The sequence below is a fragment of the Patiria miniata genome, unplaced genomic scaffold, assembly GCF_015706575.1.
Source record: "Patiria miniata isolate m_02_andy unplaced genomic scaffold, ASM1570657v1 HiC_scaffold_10, whole genome shotgun sequence".
Taxonomy (NCBI): Eukaryota; Metazoa; Echinodermata; class Asteroidea; order Valvatida; family Asterinidae; genus Patiria; species Patiria miniata.
Window position 1 is genome coordinate 19,362,990 of NW_024037048.1, and position 22,337 is coordinate 19,385,326.

A 22,337-nucleotide genomic window follows, 5' to 3' on the forward strand; every position below is an offset into this window, starting at 1 on the left:
CTTCGTGGAGTAAGAGTTGAAAGTACTTCTGGGTTTGCGTTCTGATTTGGGTCGACTGCCTGCCTCCTCAACCCTGGAAAACATCACAGAAACATGAGAAGGATGGTAACTGACAAGTTTGGGTATTATAGTCAGTCTCTGTCACAAGGCCATCACAAGGCCATCACAAGTCTCACAAGTCCATCACAAGTCCATCACAAGCAATGACAAGTCCATCACAAGTCAATCACAAGTCAGTCACAAGTCATCACAAGTCAATCACAAGTCATCACAAGTCAAGACAAGTCCATCACAAGTCATCACAAGTCCATCACAAGTCATCACAAGTCCATCACAAGTCCATCACAAGTCAATGACAAGTCCATCACAAGTCAATCACAAGTCAGTCACAATCATCCAAGCAATCACAAGTCATCACAAGTCAATCACAAGTCATCACAAGTCAATGACAAGTCCATCACAAGTCATCACAAGTCCATCACAAGTCATCACAAGTCATCACAAGTCATCACAAGTCATCACAAGTCCAGCACAAGTCCATCACAAGTCATCACAAGTCCATCACAAGTCATCACAAGTCCATCACAAGTCCATCACACAACTATATTACAAGTCCATTACAAGTCCATCACAAGTCAATCACAAGTCTATCACAAGTCATCACAAGTCATCACAAGTCTGTCACAAGTCCATCACAAACTCTATTACAAGTCCATCACAAGTCATCACAAGTCCATCACAAAGTCAATCACAAGTCATCACAAGTCCATCACAAGTCCAGCACTGTTGGCATACCTTTCATTGAGTGTTGAGAGAAGGCTTTCCAAGACCTCTGCAGACTGTTTGTGGTATTCTAGCTGAGCCTCGGCTAACGCTTGAAGCTGTAACACCTGCTCAACCTGTTAAAGAAAACAAGGTGCATTTTCAAGGATTGCATTAAAACAATTAAATTACATGGCAATTTAAAGAATATCTTACACAACAGAAATAAAAAGGAAACCGTCAATCTCTTCACCCATACAATATCGGTATAAATTATTCTTCCATGGTTGAACTGAGAGAAATATCAAAATAAATGCGCAGAAATATAAAGTGAAAAGTTGTTCTTGAGACTCAATGAGTGGTATCTGATTGAGTAGTAAGATGCTCTAGTGCATCTTGGCTCATCTTTGCTCCGATTTGTCAGGTACTTACATCACTCTCAAGGAGGTTCCTCATCCCGTTCTCAGCAAGCTCCTGAGATTCGTGAAACTTCTCTTCTGCAAATTGGATTTCTTCTTCAGGAATTGTGCTTCCTGCAACACAAACAAAAACAAGATTGATGAGAACAAAAGTCAGAAATATTGGCTCAGAATTATCCAAGATGCCAGTATTTTCCTGGTGTGGAAATGTAGTATAATTGCTGCATCATGCAAGCATGCATTAACCCTAACAGAACTCAACCCATCAAACCCCAACGGCATGTTTAGTGGGAATCTGTCAGGATGGGTACAGTACCCTTAAACTGACAGTCTTTTACATTGGGTTGGCACACCTCCAGAATCAAAGATAGAAATATGGTGTCAGCAGTTTCCCATATGGTGTTGGAATTTGCCAGGATGGGTATGGTTCCTGGTACATCATGCTAGGGAGTTAGAGTTAATCCGTCACCATGTACACAATGAGTCATAAAGAAAGTGACCAAATTAGAAACATATTTCAAAAAATATGTGGCTCGCTCTGTTTAATAAAAATAGGGGTAAAGTACTTGTTATTGACTAGTAACTGTGAAAATTTCACGTAATTTGCATACTCTATTCCCAAGTAATGAATATTTTGATACAATGATCCAACATTCAGTTGTCCACCACTGATCATTTATCATTCTGCAAACAAATAAATACCCATTAAATACCATGAAACATAAACGTTTTCCCACCTCCATGAATGAATGGAAAAACGGAAAAAATCGCCATCAATATTTCAGAAAAAAAAGAGTGGACTTGTTCCTCGTAATCGAAACACAAAATCTGACAGTAAAAATACTGTTTCAGTCTTGACTCAAATGATTGAAATCTCATTTGTATTTGAATGCCTGTGTGTAATCTGTAATTCTCACTCAGCTCAATAGCTTCCAATGGCATTCCATGGAGCTACATTTTGTATACTTCATTCGTCTATTAAATTTGATTGCTTTTTAAGATTTTTTTATTAATCCAGGTTTTTTTTCAAAATGGCGGCGGCGGAAGTGATTCAACAACTGCTTCACGAACGAACAAATCATACACAAACATTTCTTCCATGAAATGCTGTTATTATCCTCGTCCAAGATGTTTAGATTGTTTAAACGTGGCCCATGAACGCCAACTTTCGTGAAATCGATCGTAAGTTCATTGCGTGGCCCGCGCAATAAGTTTGTTGCGTGTAAGTCCTACGCATGGCGTAAGTTACGCACTGTTTTGTGAAATCAGCTGCATAACAAAGTTCCGTACTTATTACAACTCACACATATTTAACACTTAGACATTCTCAATTTCGTCCTCGGAAAAGTCACTTATCTACACTTTTCCAAGTTTGAGTCCACGCAAAAATGATTTGGGTCAATTTTTTTCATCAATGCAATTGAATATTGACCAACAAAATGCAAAACAGGCTCATTAATATGTATGAGATGTAATGAATATTCATGATACCTCCATTATACAAATTCATGTTATTTCTGACAGAATCAGCTACAACCAACATTAACTCTTTGCCAGTAATTGTCCTTCTTTAGTAGACAATAATTTACAACAGTTACAAATTACATTCTAAAACTTGTAACACAATATGTCTTTTGATGTTAAAACTAAAAACACTCTTAAAATTACCATTTTGGGGTCAATCTGAAGATCTTCCACTGCAAATTTTCTTTTCTTTTTGAATATTGTTAGGTTTTATTGATAACATAAATTGTCGTATTTCATCACCCAGTAAAACAGACATTTTTGGTCTTTGGACTGTTGCTTGATTTGGATGTGCTTAAAATAAACTGGAAAAAAATGAAATGAAAACGGAATGATAATCTCCAATCAGAAAAACATAGCAGCTGGCTTAAACATGCAGGCAAAGTGAAAATGCTGGCTACGTTTGTTCTATGACATGCTGTTAGTGTTCCAAGCAGGATGTTTAAAAACAAAACATGCAAGTTTCATGAGGACGTTCCCGTGAAATGCCAAACAAAATAAAGGAAGTAACATGCACAAGCTAGCATCAAAACCAAAACAAAACCAAAACTGCAAAATGACAAAGTGAACTCTAATCCAGTTTTGATTTTCAAAAAAAATGACTACCGAGCTTTAGAAATCTGGGATAATATATTTCAAAATAGCGGTGTTTGGTATAGCAACGTTCCACTGTATATGAGAATGTAATTTCCAGTAACCCTGCTTAACCCTTCTGTTAGTGAGCATTAGCCATGTCTGAATGACATGGCTACGACTAACACTAGCCCACATGGGAAGTGGCTTCATCTGCTTCCATAGGTGCAACTAATGTATTAGCCGTAGCCACTTCATTCTGACGTGGCTTTACACTTTTTCCTTTTCCCTTCATTTTCGACTCTGCACCCACGGCGAAATCTACAAATATATAGCACTACTGCCTACTCTATAGCCCAGACTGCTGGCCAAATTTGATACGCTTTAGGCGACAATCCATGTGTCCGTTTTTGATGTGCGTATTGCGTTTTGCATACCAGTTGCGTATCTGCGATGCGTACTCTGAAAATCCACGAGTACGTATTTCTCGGCACACTTGACCGACGTACAAGCTCATATTCCCACAATGACTGGTCTTAACGCAGTAGGGATAGCGCAATGCGCAATACAGGTACATGGACCTATGTATGTATGCACATTGCTTATCAAACAACTGATTTTTACACATCAGGCAGTGCGCACTACGCATGACGGACACACAGATTTTTGGCCTTATACTGTATTTTCTGAATCCTCAATCAATTCTGATCTATTTCACCACAATATTTTCTACGAAATGCTACGCTACAAAATCGGTGTTGACATACCACCTGCTGCTGAGAGGAACCGACGAAAACGTTTTTACGGGTACATGGAAAGTAAAAATAGAAACATGATGTCATCATAGGATTATAGACCAATGGGCTCTTCGCACAAGTACCCCCTCAACGGTAAGAAAGGGAGAGTTGGGGTCGGAGAGACGACTGGGAGAGACATTTGAACGCATTGCCAACGACGCCTGACGTCACAGGAAGACGCTATGGCTTTGTGCATATTGGGAATGAAAGTAGTCAGGGTACCATGCGCTATACGTAGTGTGCCCCATCCACTGGACTATCGAAAGTGATCAAATAGCTCCCTCTCCTGTTTGCGCATGGAGACCATTAATCTAAACAGCCGTTGGATTCCTTTGTATTCAGTTTGGTCGTTTTTTTATCCCGGAGGCTGTCTAGACCAATCCTGAAGGGGTAGACGTTTATTAGGGACATGTAACTGATTAACTAACTAAAACACACTTTTATAAGATGGAATTTTGCGTCGGGGTGATATAAATCAAATTAGGTTTTGCCCTTCACTGACGTTTAAACACTGTATACTCAGTGTGTTACCCACTGAGTATACAGTGTTTAAACGTCGTTGAAGGGCAATTAACCTAATTTGATTTAAAACACACAATAGAACGTCATGATAGTACGATACACGTACAGGCTTTCAAGCAGACCCAGGTGAAAAAGTAGGAGAAAGTAAGGTCAAAATTTACAAAAACCAACAGGACAAAAGTCGGATTTTGGAGGACAGAATCAGGATAAAAGTAGGACTGTTGTGGGCTTTCTGGGGTAGTTTTCGTTGATGCTCGCCCACGTCCACAGCATCATAAGCCTCATTTGGCATGTTCTGTACTCACAACACTTGTGCTCCATCCTCAACTAAGCTCTTGGAAGTACAGTTGCAGTACTCCTGCGCCCAAGCCCTTCATTGTGTGATTTGACAGTGTGTAACACTGCCATGAAAGTTTTCAATGAGATTAAATTTCTTCGGAGTTGTGGGACAAAAAAATAGGAAAAAGTAGAATTTCAAGAAAAAGTAGGAAAAATTGGAGCACGGTAAAAAAAATCTAGGAAAAGTAGGAGTACTGAAAAGCCTGCACGTACATGTGGACTGAGGTTAATCTATTACATGGACATTTATCACAGTTGTAAATCTTAAAGCTATAGTCCATCATTTGCAGCCATCCGAAAAGTAACTGGCGTAATTATTGTTGAAAAACATACTGGTTGAAAGATAGTAAGGGAACTAAACTCCCTGTGAAATTATTCTTTCTGGGAAGCTGTCATTTTGAAGTAATCAACGAAAGAAGGCATTTCCAACGGTGATTCTAAGAAGCACGTAGGAAATTTACATTAGGAGTTCGTTTTGTTATTCAGCGCAGCGCCCAAAGTATTGGAACGACGCACACACGCGCGCGGTTGTTATAATTCGTTGGATCAGTGCGCGATGTCGCGTATAGCTGCAATTCAAAACAATCAACACATGATTCAGTAACTTTTGATTTGAAATTGAGTCTTAGAATGCTGTTTTTCTCGGAATGTACAGCTGAAGCTTAGCTGAAACTTCATCAGGTTAGTTGCTCAGTATCCTTCATTAGATTTTGAACTCTTTTGTTGCTACAAACGAACAAAATGCACAAATTACAAATGATGGACTGTAGCTTTAAGCATCTAGCATTCTACATACACACATTCACAATATTTTGTAGGGAAAGTACAAGGTAATATTGTGCATAACAAAGGTCAACAACACTATCTATTCTCATTTTTGAAACTCACAGACAATTTCGCTTATTGTTAGTTCAAACTTGTAGTGAGCTATGGGTGTACATATGGGTGCTAAGCACAATAAGGGACCATTCATGACGAGTCTAGGAACTAGACTATGACATACCGACCAAACCTGCTAATGCTGATGAGTATGTAGATGATGCACAGTGAAAAATGAAAGTAAAACATTAATACAGTGAGTGGTAAAAAAAAAAATGATGTTGAAATCAAAGGTGTGACAATTCCTTCATAGCGACGTCAATTTACAGGATTTAATGATTAAACTCTTCTATTAGAGACAGTTAGGCCTATCGATCAAAGTAACAAAGTTCAGTTTCCGATGACAATATCCACTTTTGGAAACAATATTTGGCAGATCATATTGCCGCTGAGTGAATATGGTTGACACAAAGTTCAAACTTTTTCTCGACTGTCCAAACTAAGTCCTCAAAAAATCTAAACCACAATTAAGGCTTGCAAGGAACACTATTTTAAATGCAATTTTTTGTTTTTCTTTTAGTGCAAACAAATATTATACGCATTATACAGTATGTCCAAAAGAAATGTCCGTCTGACTATTTTTGAAATAACTACAAAACCATGAAGTCCAATTTGAAAAAGTTTGATTGTGCAGATACTCCCTATCTTGGCCTCAACCCCGATGAGTTTCATTTAATTTCAGTCACGCATCACTGCACACTTGTCAATTGATCACAACAACATTTTGGGACACTGTGACCAAGTTCCTTGCCTTAATCAATTTCAGTGCTGTGTTAAGTAAGCTGTGTAAAATCCTGCATGTTGTGAAAAGGGCTGCAATTGGGATTGGAATCATTTGCCTGGCTATCAGTCATCACGGCAAGACCTCGGTTTAATGCTCAAGGGCAAATGATTCCAATCCCAAACCACATCAGACTTTTTTTCACAGACACTTTTTTGGGACATACTCTATGACAATAATGATAAATTTAGTGTCAGGTTAACAATAACACTTTGGAAGTCTGATGGTTTATTTTTGTTTTAGTTATGATATTTTAGTAATGTAAGATGATTTGATATGATGGAGTTGAGATAATCTGTCGCCTACCTTTTGCTTGCTTCTTCTTTTTGTAGTCAAAGTCAAGACGTCGCCCCTGTAACTTCTTCCGATGGTGCTGTAAAAAAAAAACATTGGGGAGAAAATTAATGTATTGTTTGACAAGAGACATTTGCACATTGCTGTAAGGCACCTTATATAAATTATGGGTCAAAGTGTGACAATTTTCGAGTTCCTGTTATCTCTGAGCATTGTCATTTGCTGTTCAAGTATATTAAGAATGCCACAATTTGTTGGGTAGGTTGTCTGCTTCACATAATCACTCTTGGCGGACGACTGCATTAACCCTAACCTTCCCAAATCCTCCCAAATCCTCTTTGCAAAATGGAGGATTTTGCAGGATTGAGGCTGTTTAATTGGCAAAAATGTGTGGCTGATTTTGCAGGATGCAGTGTGTCAAGGTCTTGGGCCGGGCCTTGTGTTTGTTTATGCTCAGCTGTGCATAAATTATACTTGAAGTCCTCCGCACTGCTCCAGGATGTCACTGGCTCTGCCTCAACATATTGACAGTGATTGCTGGAGGATTTTGTAGGATTGAGGCAGTGATCATTCTTCCACGGATCACATTCAAGAAATAATGGAGGATTTTGCAGGATTGAGGCTGCATGCAATTTTGACATGGAGGCAGTTGGAGGATTTTGCAGCATCATCGCAAAAATGCCCAGGGAGTTAGGGTTAAGAATGACTTTAAACAATTTTGTATTCGTTGTGTAGGTAGTTTGCTATTCATAATCACCCTTGGAGGACGACTGCATTAAGGAGTGCATCAGAATTATAAAATCACAGATGTCAGATGTAACAGGGACAGGAAAAAAGTGGACCCCAAATTTATCGAATGACAAAAAGTACACAGGCATAAGTTACAACCCAAATCAACCAGTAATCGATCACTGGTCTTGTATCATTTTTTTTCCAGATTGGCCACAATTTGTGCTTGAATTTCCCCGCAGGTGGCTGTGCAACACAGTCCTGCTTCTATCAAAATCAACCAAATTCTGTCAGATTCTGTAAGATGGAACTCACGTTGATCTCTTTCAGATCTTTGTTCTTGAGATGATCCAGGGGATCCAGGAAGTTCTGTCTGACGTTCAGATCGAAGGCGTCCTTGACTTCAGAAAGTTGCCTCAGTGATTCTCCCATCTCGACCATCGCCGTACCTGTATCCAAAAAATAACCAAAAATGTTTTTTTTTTTATTGATACCTATAAAAAACAACATTTTATTGTTCTGTTGTTTCCACCAAAACTAAACAGCTGTGCTAAGTATACCCTGGGAGCTGAGATTGTCTATGAAATGCATGGTCTATGAAATGCATTATTAGACGAGTAAAAAAAAAACGGTTTCCCGTCTGCTTTTTTTTACCTCCACCATGAGGTGAGGTATATGTTTTCATCGGCCTTGGTTTGTCTGTGAACAGGATAACTCAGGATAAATGCGGAGGCACTAGGCTCACGTGAATCGCGCACTCCGGACTCTTCGACCAAAACATTTGCGAGCCTCGTCTTTAAGAACGCGTGCACGTAGTCGTGGCGCGACCTCAAAAATGGCTTCTAATTTTGTTTGCCGGATTACGCTATATGAGAATGTAATTTCCAGTAACCCTGGTTAACCCTTCTGTTAGTGAGCATTAGCCATGTCTGAATGACATGGCTACGACTAACACTAGCCCACATGGGAAGTGGCTTCATCTGCTTCCATAGGTGCAACTAATGTATTAGCCGTAGCCACTTCATTCTGACGTGGCTTTATGCTTTTCCATTTTCCCTAATTTGTGCTTGAATTTCCCCGAACGTGGCTGTGCAACACAGTCCTGATTCTATCAGAATCAACCAGATAATGGGTGATGTTAGATTTTGTAAGATGGAACTCACGTTGATCTCCTTCAGATCTTTGTTCTTGAGATGATCCAGGGATCCAGGAAGTTCTGTCTGACGTTCAGATCGAAGGCGTCCTTGACTTCAGAAAGTTGCCTCAGTGATTCTTCCATCTCGACCATCGCCGTACCTGTATCCAAACAAAAACAAAAAATAACACAAATCCATCTTTTTATAATACCTATAACAGGAAAGGTTTTATTGTCCTGTTGTTTCCATCAAAATGAGAAGAGTTGGGCTAGGTCAAAAAGTAAGTGTTCTTTCAGCAAAACGAAAACAATTCTCATAGGGATGCATGTGAATTGTTTCGTTTTGTTAAAATAACACGTAATCTCTTTGTGATCCATGGACAGAACTTTAAAATGGTGTTTGTGTTCAAAATTCTGTAACTTGAAAAGCAAATGAGTGATGTGAATGATTCTTGTGCTAAAAACAAAGCTCATTGATTGGGCTCTCATGATCATAACCTAGATTTGGAAAGTGCTACAGGCAAAACTTCATTCAAAAATTGGTCCTGCCATTTGGGTTTCGTCTTTTTTGACTCACCTGTATATTGCAAATGTATGCATTTATAAATAAAAAAAAAATTAAAAATACAAAGTGGGTGCAAAAAAGCAGCGGGCAGGTACGAGAAACTGGTTTATTTCTTTACTTGGCCTTGCATATCTGAAGTGCTGGGCCCTACATAAATTACACAATACTCATGGTACTATGTTGGTGGATTGGAACACTGATTAGAGCACCTTTTTGAGAGCTTTTTGATCAGTCTACCACAGAAGGAAAGAGAATACATCTTGAAGCTTGCTCACCAAACGTTGAATCTTCTCCTAATTCTCTGCCGTTCTTCAGCATGACTTCTCCCAGGAATCCTACGGGTTGTTGAGGCTTGGTTCCTCCCTTGTTCTGACCACGGACTTTCTCATGGCTCTGGAGACTGTTCAGGAAAGACAATACGATTGATTAGGGTCAGCACACAAATAGAAGATCTATCTCTATTTGGTTTGTTTGAAGTGAATACTTAGACCCGATTCAAACCGGTGTTCTATAGTCACCCCAAACGTAATTATTCCAAAGGTTACAATTAAAGGTAATATACGACATTTGCAAACATCAACAAACAAAACTACCAAATTATTATGAAATACTTTACTTGACTGTAGGTGAATGACAGTCTCAGACATCCTGTGAAATCATGGCACCTGGTGTGCTGTCATTTTTAAGAAAAGTGGAATTTTTGTATTGATTTCAAAAGATGGTCGGCCGACCATCGTTGGAAGAAACTGATTTGTCCAAATAGTGCCCCAATTTACCCAATTTATTTAGTCCACATTTTTTTTGCAAGCGGTTACACATCCGTGAATGGATGCAAGCCAGCTAGTCTGGTTCCCTGAGCTCAGGGAACAACACAAGATCCGGCCCAAGACCTTGACACAGTGCATCCTCATAAATCAGGCACACATTTTGCCATATAGCCTCAATCCTGCAAAAGCCTACATTTTGCAAATAGGATTTTGGAGGATTTGGGAAGGTTAGCGTCAATGATGTTCAATTTTGGTTCTTACCTGGATTGGGCTGAAGGTATTCTATTGTCTTGTTCACCAAATCATCCACTGTGTGACCTGCCACGTCAATTTTCTAATGAAAAAAAAAATACATTACCCAAAGACAATGAGAAGAATTCAATAAGCATAAATAATCTCAAGCAATATTTACTAATACTAAATGTGTTAAAACTTTTTTCGCTATGGCAGGAGAGATTCATACCCTGGACTCCGTTGCGTGTACACAACAGAGTCCAACCTGGGCTAGGACTAGGGCTAAGTTACACTTACAGCAGACAGGGCTCTGGAGTGCTCTGAAACGTGCAAAACAAAACGGGCAAAGAAAATGTCCTCAGTATTTCACCAACCAAGTTTGGAGACTCAATTCAATTTTTAAAGGAGATTTTTCTTCAATAATTTGCACATGAGAGGAAGTCAAGTGATTTCAAAATGGGACTAAATACTAGACTGGTACATGTCCAACCATCATGACCATATGGTCCAACTATTTGAAAAGACTGACCTCTTCATTCAGTGTCAATAGTCTGGTGGCTTGACTACGGAGAAATGTGTAGTAAATTGAGACTAGTTCCCGCTTCATGCCACATGTTTCTTTAATTCTTTTGGCATGGTTGATTGATGCAGTACTGAAGCTGTGTTGGACTGGTTGTTTCAGGTGCCAGTCTATTTTCTTGCTTTGCATGTTTTCAATACCATAAGTTTTGGGACTCTCATACACAGTATTGAGAGTCCCAAATTTTCGGACTACACTACACTTACAGTACTTCCGAGTGCTTGGACCCAACTTATCGTCTTTTTAAACTCAGATTTCACCCTCAAAATGGCCTCCCAATTACTAGATATGCCACCTGAGGTACAAATAGACATCGATGATTAAGATGGTTGTACTGAAGTTTATTTACGATCCGGAAGAAAAGTGAAATTTCCCGTTCAATTCTGAGAGCTCCCCTCGCGATCATGAAACGTTAAATTTCCGACTCGTGTTAATGTTTGAACGACGTGATGTAGTCTTCATGCCCAGCGTACATTCAATGGTCCCCATATCCCGAGTGCGATTCCGTTACCGAGCGCGAAGCATCGATTATGATAATGAGTAGACTGGATCTCGCTTGTGAACACAAGTGGATTTCAAATGGTAAAAGACAATCGGGAACTAGCTTGAACTGGTTTCCGCCCATAAAAGCTGTCCTAGTTCCCGACTCTCTATTATCGTTCGAAATGTACTTGTGTTTACAAACGAGATCCAGTCTACTCATTATCATAATCGATGCATTGCGCTCGGTAACGGAATCGCACTCGGGATATGGGGACCATCGAATGTACAATGTACGCTGGGCATGAAGACCACATCGCATCGTTCAAACATTAACATGAGTCGGAAATTGAACGTGTTCACGATCGCAAGGGGAGCTCTCGGGATTGAATGGGAAATTTCACTTTTCATCCAGATCGTAAGTAAACTTCAGTACAACCATCTTAATTATTGATGTCTACTTGAACCTCAGGTGGCGTATCTAGTAATTTGGAGGCCGTTTTGAGGGTACTAAATCTGATGTTTTGTTGGGCAATGTTGGGTTTTTGGGTCAAAAGACAAAATTGTGTTGCTTGGCATATACGGGGATGGTAGATTTTTCTATCGAAGACTCCCTGTATTACTAACAAGCCCCAGATATGTCCAATCATTATCAAAGTCAATTTGGCAGTGAGAAAATTATCCAACATTTTCTTAGAAAACCTTTAAATTTTCAGGCCAATCTCATAGGTTTGTACACATTGTGAATAAAGGCCTATATGGAACCTTACAAAAACATGTCAAACTTTGTCAAATTTTGATTTGCACATTTAGGCTTAATTTGTAGTTTATTTTTGCTTTAGAAGCCTACTCACCCTCTTCATAGCCTAATCAGAAAGTGCTGCCTTTTTCAGATGTCTCTTTTTCGTGAAATTTCCAGATTCGTTTGCACACGTTCGCGTATCAAAATTTCAACATGAAATTTCACGAAAATTAGACATCTGAAAAAGGCAGCACAAACATGACAAAAGTGAGCATGGTGAGTAACTTCTAAACCAAAATAAAGTACAAACTAGGCCTAAATGTGAATATCAAAATTTGACAAAGTTCGACATGTTTTTGTACATGATGGACATGGTGGAAGTGTGGCCTTTATTTGCGGAGGTAGTCCAGTAAATTGGCCACATTTATGCCGGCTAGGGTCCAACTCCAAGTTAGGCTACGGTCCGCGGACTACACTTGAACCTTCAAACACCATGACCATGATTTTGAACACCCGAATCCCACCCGACATAATTGCTGACTGATCTTATCTATCTCGAACACACTCTATCTAGCAAGAGCATCATCACGATAACCCCAGTCCAACCGAGGGATTCCTTCTGCCAAAATCGCTTCATTCTCCACAGCTGCGGCTATTTCCTTATCGAATATCACCTTCAGTCTAGTTCCTTCCACTTTGTCATGTTTGTGAACAACAATTTTGCTCCATCTGCATGTCTGGTTGTTGTGTATTTATTTTAGCCACGCAGCGTGGCGCCACCTATTGTCCGATAGTGTCCATGATCGTCTGGTTTGAACAGCGCCCCAATGGACGATTTTTTTTTTTAAATATAAAATGTAATCTCAATGCCAAAACTGATCTGATTGTATGCGTACAGTCACCATTGGAGTGCCCTGGATATGCAGGGACAGGATAGGATGCGCATAGTTCACCGAAGTTCATGTTGTTTTGTCCTGGTGGATTCATTCCCATGCATTGTGTATTTCCTCAAAGTCCCTGTCAAAGCGGTCATTACGCCTAACCACTGATTTCCTGCTAAAACTTGTTGTTTTTGCAAACAATCCTGACTCTGTATTGTAGAGAAGATGCAAGTGTACAGTACACTATTTGTCTGGGGTTGATTGTGTGGGTGGTGTGGAGGGGGGGGGGGGGGGGCTGAACCTCATTTGGCGCTATGGGGGCGCTCCCATCCCGGCACCCCCTTCTCTCTATAGATTTCATGAATCAATCGAGGGAAGGCCGGATGAGAAGCATCGATTTAAAACCAGTCGTCTTCTCTCCACTTCTGATTTAGTTATTCCAACTACTGATTTTGCTGCCGTGACCCCACCCCTCCCCGTCAGCCAGCCTTGTTAAATAAAAAAGTCATAACTCAACATTAGACCTTAGACAATAACTAGACAATAGCTGGACAATTTAGTGTGCTAGTTCTATGTTGGTTTGTTCTAAAATGAAGCCCATTTTAACAATGTGTGTAACCTTAATTGCCCATTACACATAATTGATTTTCATGTACTGAATCAATTTGATGGTGACTACATACAAAACAAAAAACACACGGAATATATACTTTCTACTACCTGAGACTCAAACCATAGAGTTATTCGTACAGCGCAAACTGATCACCGAGTAAATCACGGCCGGTGTACGTCATTATTCTATCCACCAATCACAGTTACTCGGTGACTAGACGGTGACCACAAGTGCCGGGATGTAGTTTTGCGTGTCAATCACAAATCACGTGTTTTGGATTTGTCACCGACATCGATACAGTATCAACCAATAGGATGTGGCTATTTCAGTGTCGTGACACAAGTTTGTATGGGTGACTTTAATAGCCTCAACGATATTAACATGACTTTCGTCTTATTAATATGAAGCGAGTCGGTGATGTGTGATTGACAGTCCCTCAGTCACTGCTCAGGAAATCGATTCCAAGATTTAAGGCAGATGCGGGCCGCTTCTCCCCTCACAGCTCGTCACCTAGCTCCTTCGGACGACAACCAGAGAGAGAACTGATTGCAAGAACAAGATTGTGCTCGGTGAGTGTTTGAAACAATTATGTTTTTTCCCCCGAAACAATGTGCCTTCTTGCACGTAGTTTGAATCAACGTGGGATTCAAATTCCGAAGATTATTGCTGACACTGTTTCCAAACAGCGAGCGTGGTAGTAGGCTTGAGCCTCGCTTCTCTGTAAGCTTGTGATGTGTAGTTGCTTGAGGAGTGAGGGCTGAACAACAAAATGTTTATGAACAAATTAAATTGGAATTGAAACTGATCTTGCATGACTATGATACCGATGCTGTTGCACGATAACTAACAGCCAAACCAGCGCGGTCCGAACCGCCATAGTGATCGTTATTTACAATCGAACATTGTGGGATAAAAGTGTGACTAGTCGGAATAAACACTCTATAGCCTCACAGTTATAGGACGCAAATACTAACAGACCGGATGATCATGCACTTAGTTTTATTCAAGTTCAAATTGTTTTATCTAGCTGGGTTCATTTGTAGCATAGAATTGATGTTTATACACATTACTCAGTCCTTCTGCTCTGCTGTTCGCCTTAAATTTGAAGCAAAAGCTCTCGGACAAATTCAGTCATGTTTGCATGTAGGGTTCCACTCAGCATGCAACTGAGATTCTGTTGATATTTTGGGACAAAGCAATATTGGTATTTGGCTAAATAATTCGAATGTTTTTGGTTGTGTTATTGGTACCGATTTTCACAAATCCCAAATGTCTAGAGTCACGTTTCAGTTGGCAAACAGATGGTGGCTTACTAGAGCCAAACCGGTGCGCTGATTTCCCATCCGGAAAATAAATCTTTATTTAACGACTGTAACTTGACTGCAGTAGTCCAGCTGTAATGTTTGCGCCTCTACTTCCTTGGTATGAGATCGATTTCCCTCACTAATGCAGACACTGTATGCTCATTGTGATTCCTATAGCCACAAGTTCAAGCATCCTTGAACCAGTTAGAGGAACATAGGATCAATTGCTCACAATCTTAGGTATGATGCAGTACAACTAACTTTTTGAACTTTAAGCTTAGTTGATGCTATACATTTGACAAAAACAGATAAATTAAAGCGATTATTTTTTGGTTCTTGTCACTGATTTCGTTGCTACAATCCGGCCAAAATGGTTGGGACACTTCCTGAGCCTGCCACGGTCACCCACTCCCCGCTCCCCCGGTCAATGTTGTTCTCTCCAGCTGATGGAGCACACACCGCGCAATGAGCGACAACACTGAACGGGGGCCGGGGAGCTGGGGGCCCAGCGAGATTTGGCCAGGATTGTAGCACACGTTCATAGTCTGCCCACTGGCACTATGTCGAAAACATATTCATTTTTTTCAGATGATATATCAGGCTGAACAATTCACAGTGTATATGTGATACCGGTCTCTTCACTTTGAGCATCGCAAAGTTTCTGTCATTAAATCGGTATAGGTACTTTTTTCCCGGCAATTATATAATTTATTTGTGTGATAATTACTTCGTTTGATTCGAAAATAGCAAAGCCTTCCAAAAGAGACATGAATGTTCCTCGCGCTTGAGTCCAGACAGGACCGTTGGAGAACGCATTCTGTTTGAAATGAATAATCAAACCAAATTAAATTTCACTCGACAGAGGCTTTTTTTTTGGAGGGGTCATTTAGAACTTTTGAAATTCAGTTATGCCTCCCCACCATCCCCCAAGTTATCTCCTGGAGGATTTTAGTGACTCATATTTTTGTTGGTATTTGTTTTCAGCCAGCAATCCGCTCGAGTGTTGAGGAGTGCTTCCGCAATAGAATTCAAGAACTGTGCTTAGGTGAGTGTTTTTGACATTTTCTTCATTCAAGCATCGTAATAAAGCGGTGATATGGTGGGAAACTGTATCTTTTTTTCTATTCATTTACATGTAAAAAGTTTTTGGTCACAGTTATAAACAGAAAACGTCATTCGAACAAAAGAACCGTGCAAATCTACACTCACTGTACAACTGTGCCTCACATTTTGGCCAATCGCTGCTATGAACACAGTCCAGGCGCGGTTCTACGGGGGGGGGGGCTTTCCCCCCCAAAAATTTTGTCTAGCCCCCCCAAAAAAAATTCCATAAAAAAAAAAAAAAGTACTAGCAAAATGTAAGAATTTGACATACATGGGAACGGTCTCCCCCTAAATGAGAAGGGTGCATTGTACACTTTTAGTTAATATAGTGTGCCCGATTGTGGGATTTTATCAGCGCTCCCCGTTCGCTCGTACCCACCGCCCTGCAAACAGGGCGCTGGGAAGGGCAGATGAGCTTCTCAGAATCTTGTGAAGGAAGTGTGGGATGGCATTCTGGGTAATTTATCATGACCTTTGTATACGAGCGAACGCTCCCCAAAGAAAATATGACACGAGCCTCCCCCCCCCCCCCACGTATTGATTTTCAGAGGCCTAAGTGTCTGGAGAAATAACTAGTCAACATTTCAGCACGTTTCCCTGGAAAAAAAAATCTGGATTCACCTTGCTAGCCCTCCTCCCCCCAAAAATATTGGCTCTAGAACCGCGCCTGGAACACACCTTTTTGAACCGTAGCCTTTTTGTTCGTGGTCTTTGAATGAACATGCGATTCAGTTTCAAATTCTCCCTATTATAACTAACTTCGTTCGATGACGTCACAATGCTGAATTGTCGCAAAGACGTTTGGGGTCATTCAAAGAATTATGGCTGCAGACCAGCAAATAAACTGCCCTGGACCTCAGTGATAAATACCCCACTTGTAAAGATCAGGACAAATACTCACAACTCTCCAAGGTGTTTGAAACACCCTTTGAATTAAGTTTATTTCATAATCTTTCATTGTCTGTTCAATGTTTGCGGTATAATCCGATGACCTTTTTGGAACAAAAATTCCACCCAAAGATGATGACCCTGTAGTCCTGTAGCCTATCGCCCAAGGCACAATCTGCCACTTCACAAAACACTGAACACTCAGGTTTATTAGGACAAAAGATATTGCTCAAACAGGGGCGGATCCAGGAATTTTTGCAGGGGGAGGGTCAGGTTCTAGCAAAAAATATGTCAGATTGTTGTGATAGGCGAACGGGTAATATTATTACTATAATTGTGATATATTTGTGTGTGTTTCACAGCGAGGGCTGGGGGGGGGGGGGGTCGGCGGCCCCCTCCCCCTCTGGATCCGCGACTGTCAAACTATTTTGTCAAATTTTGACCTGAAATGCTTGTAATTTGATGTATGATAACGTCATGACGACGTCACTAAAATATCCACATCTTCACACTAAGGTTCATGTTCATATCAGGTTCGTCTTTCTGCAACTTCTTTTTGCATTTTAAATTCACCTAAATTTGACCTACCAGTAACCCCGGAAGGAAAGGTTAGACGACTTTACCTTCGAATATCAAAAATGTGATCAATCTATAGTCAATCAGATTTCAAAGTGTGAACATGATTGTTCATTTTGTTTGAGGTTTTGCAGTGAATTGCTTGTAATTAGATACCTGATGACGTCATTATGACATCAGAGTATAAAAAAGGTACACCTCGGAGTCTTGATGTTCATTCAAAGTTTCAAGTTTATACCATGTTCTGTACGGTTCAGAAGAAAAGTCGCAGATAATTATTGTCCGAAAAAAAAACAAGAAAGAAAGGAGAAAGTAATATATTTCTTAATATATTTTCATTTCGCACGCTTAAAACTAAATTATTGTTCACATACTGACTGGTTTAGTTTTGAAAAAGTTGAAATCTTGTCACTATAATGGATAGCACACTGTACATTCACGGAAAGTTGTATTGTCAAAACAAAGGCTATCAGTAGGACTTTTTCTAGTCATATCTGATTGCAGTTTTTAGAAGAGTTTTAAAACATCAAGTTCTCTGCTGTTTTCAGAATAGTTTCAACTGATTGTGATTAATGCTTAAACATATTCACGCACTATTAATATTTAAAAAAGTGTCTTTCTTTGGTTTAAAGAAGACATATTGCGAAAGCTCCATCCTTTATAAATAACCTCACCCATAAAATCAGTATGATCAACCACTCCTTATTTTCTTCCTCATTTTGCCATTTTAATTTTATCACTTTGATTAAAAACATGCGATGTACTCACATTGTTTCCCGGCAATCAGTAATTCAGGATCAACAGTTATGGGGAAGTTGGTCACGGAAGAACGTTTTCAGGAAATCCGGACATCAAAAACATCCTGTCTTATTGTGTGTTATTGCTCAAGCAGTACCCTTTCAACTTTGCCATTTCGCTAGAGTTCACAGTGCGCTTTGATCATCAAGTTTCATTCAATCATAGCATGCAGGATGAACGAGTCATGAATATAGAGGGCGCAAATACAAACGGACCGGATCGTGATGATACACACAGTTTTATACAAGTTCAAACTGCTTTATTTAAGTGGGTGAATTTGTAGAAATCATGTGTAGAGTTGGTGTTTGTACAAATTGCTCAGGCTTTCTGTTCGCCTGAAGAGATTGAAGCAAAAGCTCTCGATGAATTCACTCATGTATTTGCATGTAGGGTTCCACTCAGCATGCCGCTGAGATTCTGTTGGATATTTGGACAAACAGCCATATTGATTTTTGGCTTGTTTTTTTAATGTTTTGGTGATTGGTACAGATTTTTACAAATCTGAAATATTTTGTGAGACAAGTTTCAGTTGACAAACAGATGGAGGCTTACTAGAACCAAACCGGTGCGCTGATTCCCATCCGGAAAAAAATCTTTATGTAACGACTGTAACTTGACTGCGGTAGTCCAGCTGTAATGTTTGCGCCTCTACTTCCTGGGTATGAGATCGATTTCCCCACAAATGCAGAAACTGTACGCTCATTGTGATTCCTATAACTACAAGTTCAAGCAACCTTGAACCAGTTAGTGGAACATTTGATCAATTGCTCACAATCTTAAGTATGATGCAGCACAACTAACTTTTGAACTTTTAGCTTGGTTGATGCTATACATTTGACCAAAACAGAGAAAAAAGGGATTATTTTTTGGGTTCTTGTCACTGAATTTCGTTGCTAACTCACGTTAATAGTCTGCCCACCGGCACACTATTTCGAAAACGTCTTCAGTTTTTTAAGACGATATATCTTGTCGGATATAACACTATACAAACACGAAATAATTCAGTGTCAAAAACAAAGCTGTTCAGACTCGACTGGTTTTGAATCAAATTTTGGGAGCATTTTTTTAAAGAGCTCATTACATCAAGTTCCCTGCTGTGATTCAGAATAGTTGAAATTGATCGGGATTCGCACTTATTCAAAATAATTCACGCACTTGTAATAGTTCAGGTACATTACTGCGTTAACATTTTGGTTTAAAGAAAACAATCTTGCGAAAGTTCGACTCTTTATATAGGTATGATCAACCACCCCCTGATTTTCTGCCTCGTTTTTTCCCTGTTTAATTTATCATTTAATTTTTAAACATGAAATCCTGATTCGATGTACTCACATTGTATTCCGGCAATCACTCAAACTAATTCAGGATGAAGAGTTATGGGAAGTTGGTCACGGAAGAACGTTCCTCAGGAAATCCGGACAACTCAAACATGCCTGTCGTATGATAACTTGTGTTATCAGTAAGGTGGATACATGTATTCTCAGTACTTTTTGAACTGTGTCATTTCGCTAGAGTTCACAGTGCGCCATTCCGGTTTGATCATCAAACATTCAAGCATTCAGGATGAAACGTGTCACTGAATATATAGAGGGTGCAAATACAAACGGACCGGATCGTGATGATGCGCCACAGTTTTATTCAAGTTCAAATTGCTTTATCTAGTTGGATTCATTTGTAGCAATCATGTACAGCGTTGATGTCTGTGCACATTATTCGTCCCTTCTGTTCCCTGTCAAGGGCGGATCCAAAACACAATTTTTTTGGGGGGGGGGGGGTTTAGCCCAGGGTTCCACCAGCATGCCACTTAGATTCCGTTGAATATTTTCTTGAAATGGTGATAGTAGTATTTGCTGAATACTTGAAAGTGTTTGGCCAGTTGGTACACAGATAATAAAAACAAAAAAATATGGGACATTATTCGGTTAACAAACATGGGTGGCTGATGCTAGTAGTCAAACCGGTGCGCTGATTTCCAATCCGGAACATAATTATTTTTGTAACGACCGTACCTTGACTGCGGTGCCCACTGATTTCCGCCACTACTTCCTTGGTATGAGATCGATTGTCCTTGATAATGCAGAAAATGTATGTTCATTGTGATTCCTACAATTTCAATGCAAGCAATTTAAAAAAGAAAACATAGGATTATTTGCTTTTAATTTTTTTTCGTTGAGAAGCAACAAAATGGCTTAAAAACTTAACAAGGTCGCAACTAACCTGTTGAAGTTTCAGCTCAGTGGATACTATCATTGAGAAAAAGCAGAGAAAACGTATGCACTATTTTGTTGAATCTCGTTACTTGATTCCGTGCTTATAACACCTTAACTATTTTTTTTATTTTAAAAACACCTGCAAAGTTTTCAACCGATATATCAGGCGAAATACTTTCACCGGGTATTTGATACCAGTCTTATCTTCACTCTCAGCATTGCAAGGTTTCTGCCATTAATCGCTATGTACTTTTCCGGGCAATTGTAAATGATCCTACGTGGCCTTAAATTCTTTTTGCATACAGATTTCTCTCAGAAAATCTGGGCATTTGTTTTGGAAGTTACTGCGTTTGATTCGAAAATATTAAATCCTTTAAAGAAGACATGAATATTGTTGCTCGTGCGTGGGTCTGTTCAGGGCCGTTGCATGTAGGACGCATTCCGCTATATAATCAAACCAGATCGCATTTCGCCCGACAGAGATTTTGATCTGGGGTGTTTTACTTGTGAAATTCAGCTATGCCTCCCCCAACAGCCCCCAAGATATCTCCCAGCGGATTTTCAATGACTCATTTTGCGTTGGTATTATTTCCAGCTCGCAATCTGCTGAGTGTTGAGGATTCCCTTCGTGATAGAATTCAAGAACGTTACATCGAGGTGAGTGTCTGTTATTTGACATTTTCCTGACTCAATCATCAGAACAGAGCAGTGATTCGGTGGGAGACTGTATTTTTCTACATATTTATACACCTTTTGGTAAAAATTTTAACAGAAAACATCGCTCGAGTGATATTCTCTCCTATAAACAACCACATTAGAACTGTGCCAGACATTTTGGCCTGCAGTCTTTGCAAATTCCTCGTTTAAACTCACCAGGGTGCCTCGAACTTATAGCGGAAACACGCTGAAATTTCCTTCACATTTTCTTTTATGCAGGTACATCAGTTGGCAAAAAAAGAGAACTAAGATGAAAAAAATATTGATCACACCAATACTTAATTGCTGTGTAATCAGATTCTTTGGAATTGTCTTCTTTTATTTATTTTTTTAAATCGGAATTGTGTTCGCAACCGTTGACTTCTTGATCGTGATCACGTTGTAATTCGTTCGTGATTGTTTATCAACTTGGGAATCATAACATATAGGTTTTGCGTCCAATTTCGCAACTGTTCGTCCAATAAGAGAGAATGTTCATTTATTGAAAAAAGGTCGCAGTTAACGCATTTGATATTTTTTTATAAATATTTACACCCACCAAAGCGTGTAGGCAACTTTGTCGTGCAAAAGAAAATCCATTTCTTTTGTTGGTTTTCGATCTTGCACCGAGTATAGGCGAATCTGTAAGAGGAAGTATTCATTTTCAACGAAAGTGCAATGGAATAAGGAGTCTATTTAATTTGCAATTCGCCATTGTATTGGCTACAAAAAAATTAGGGCCTAGCCTATACGATTTTTTTTTTATTTCCACTGAGTGTTTACAACAATAACAAATGGTCACTTAATTGTCCTTACATAAAAATCTGTATTTTGACGTAGTATTATATCGGCGAGTGTTCTAAATGTATTCCTTCTATCACTTTAACACTTTACATTGATACAGTTCTGTTCTGCTTTTTTCATATTCCCTTCCCAGGCATTCCAATCTTTGAAATAGCTGTACATTCCTTAATCCAAACTTGTCAAAAGCCATGTCATTTATACTCTGTTGTATCACTATAATACAATACCTTGTTAATGCAACTTCCAAATATCATTGAACTGTGTTACTTTTTGAAAGCTAATTACAAGAATCAGTCAATTCGAGAGGAGAAATTGAACAATGCGACATTAAACAGGTTGTT

At 39.5% G+C, this 22,337-nt stretch overlaps 1 protein-coding gene across 1 annotated transcript; it reads right to left on the reverse strand.

Moving 5' to 3' along the window:
• Nucleotides 1–3: 3 nt before the first annotated feature.
• LOC119734472 (endophilin-A2-like) lies at nt 4–9,643 on the reverse strand (the record flags this gene model as incomplete). Its single annotated transcript, XM_038208001.1, has 6 exons — nt 4–73; nt 796–899; nt 1,195–1,295; nt 6,903–6,969; nt 7,935–8,068; nt 9,595–9,643. Coding segments are annotated over 6 exons (525 nt in total), but the record flags the coding sequence as incomplete, so codon positions are not given.
• Nucleotides 9,644–22,337: the final 12,694 nt, after the last annotated feature.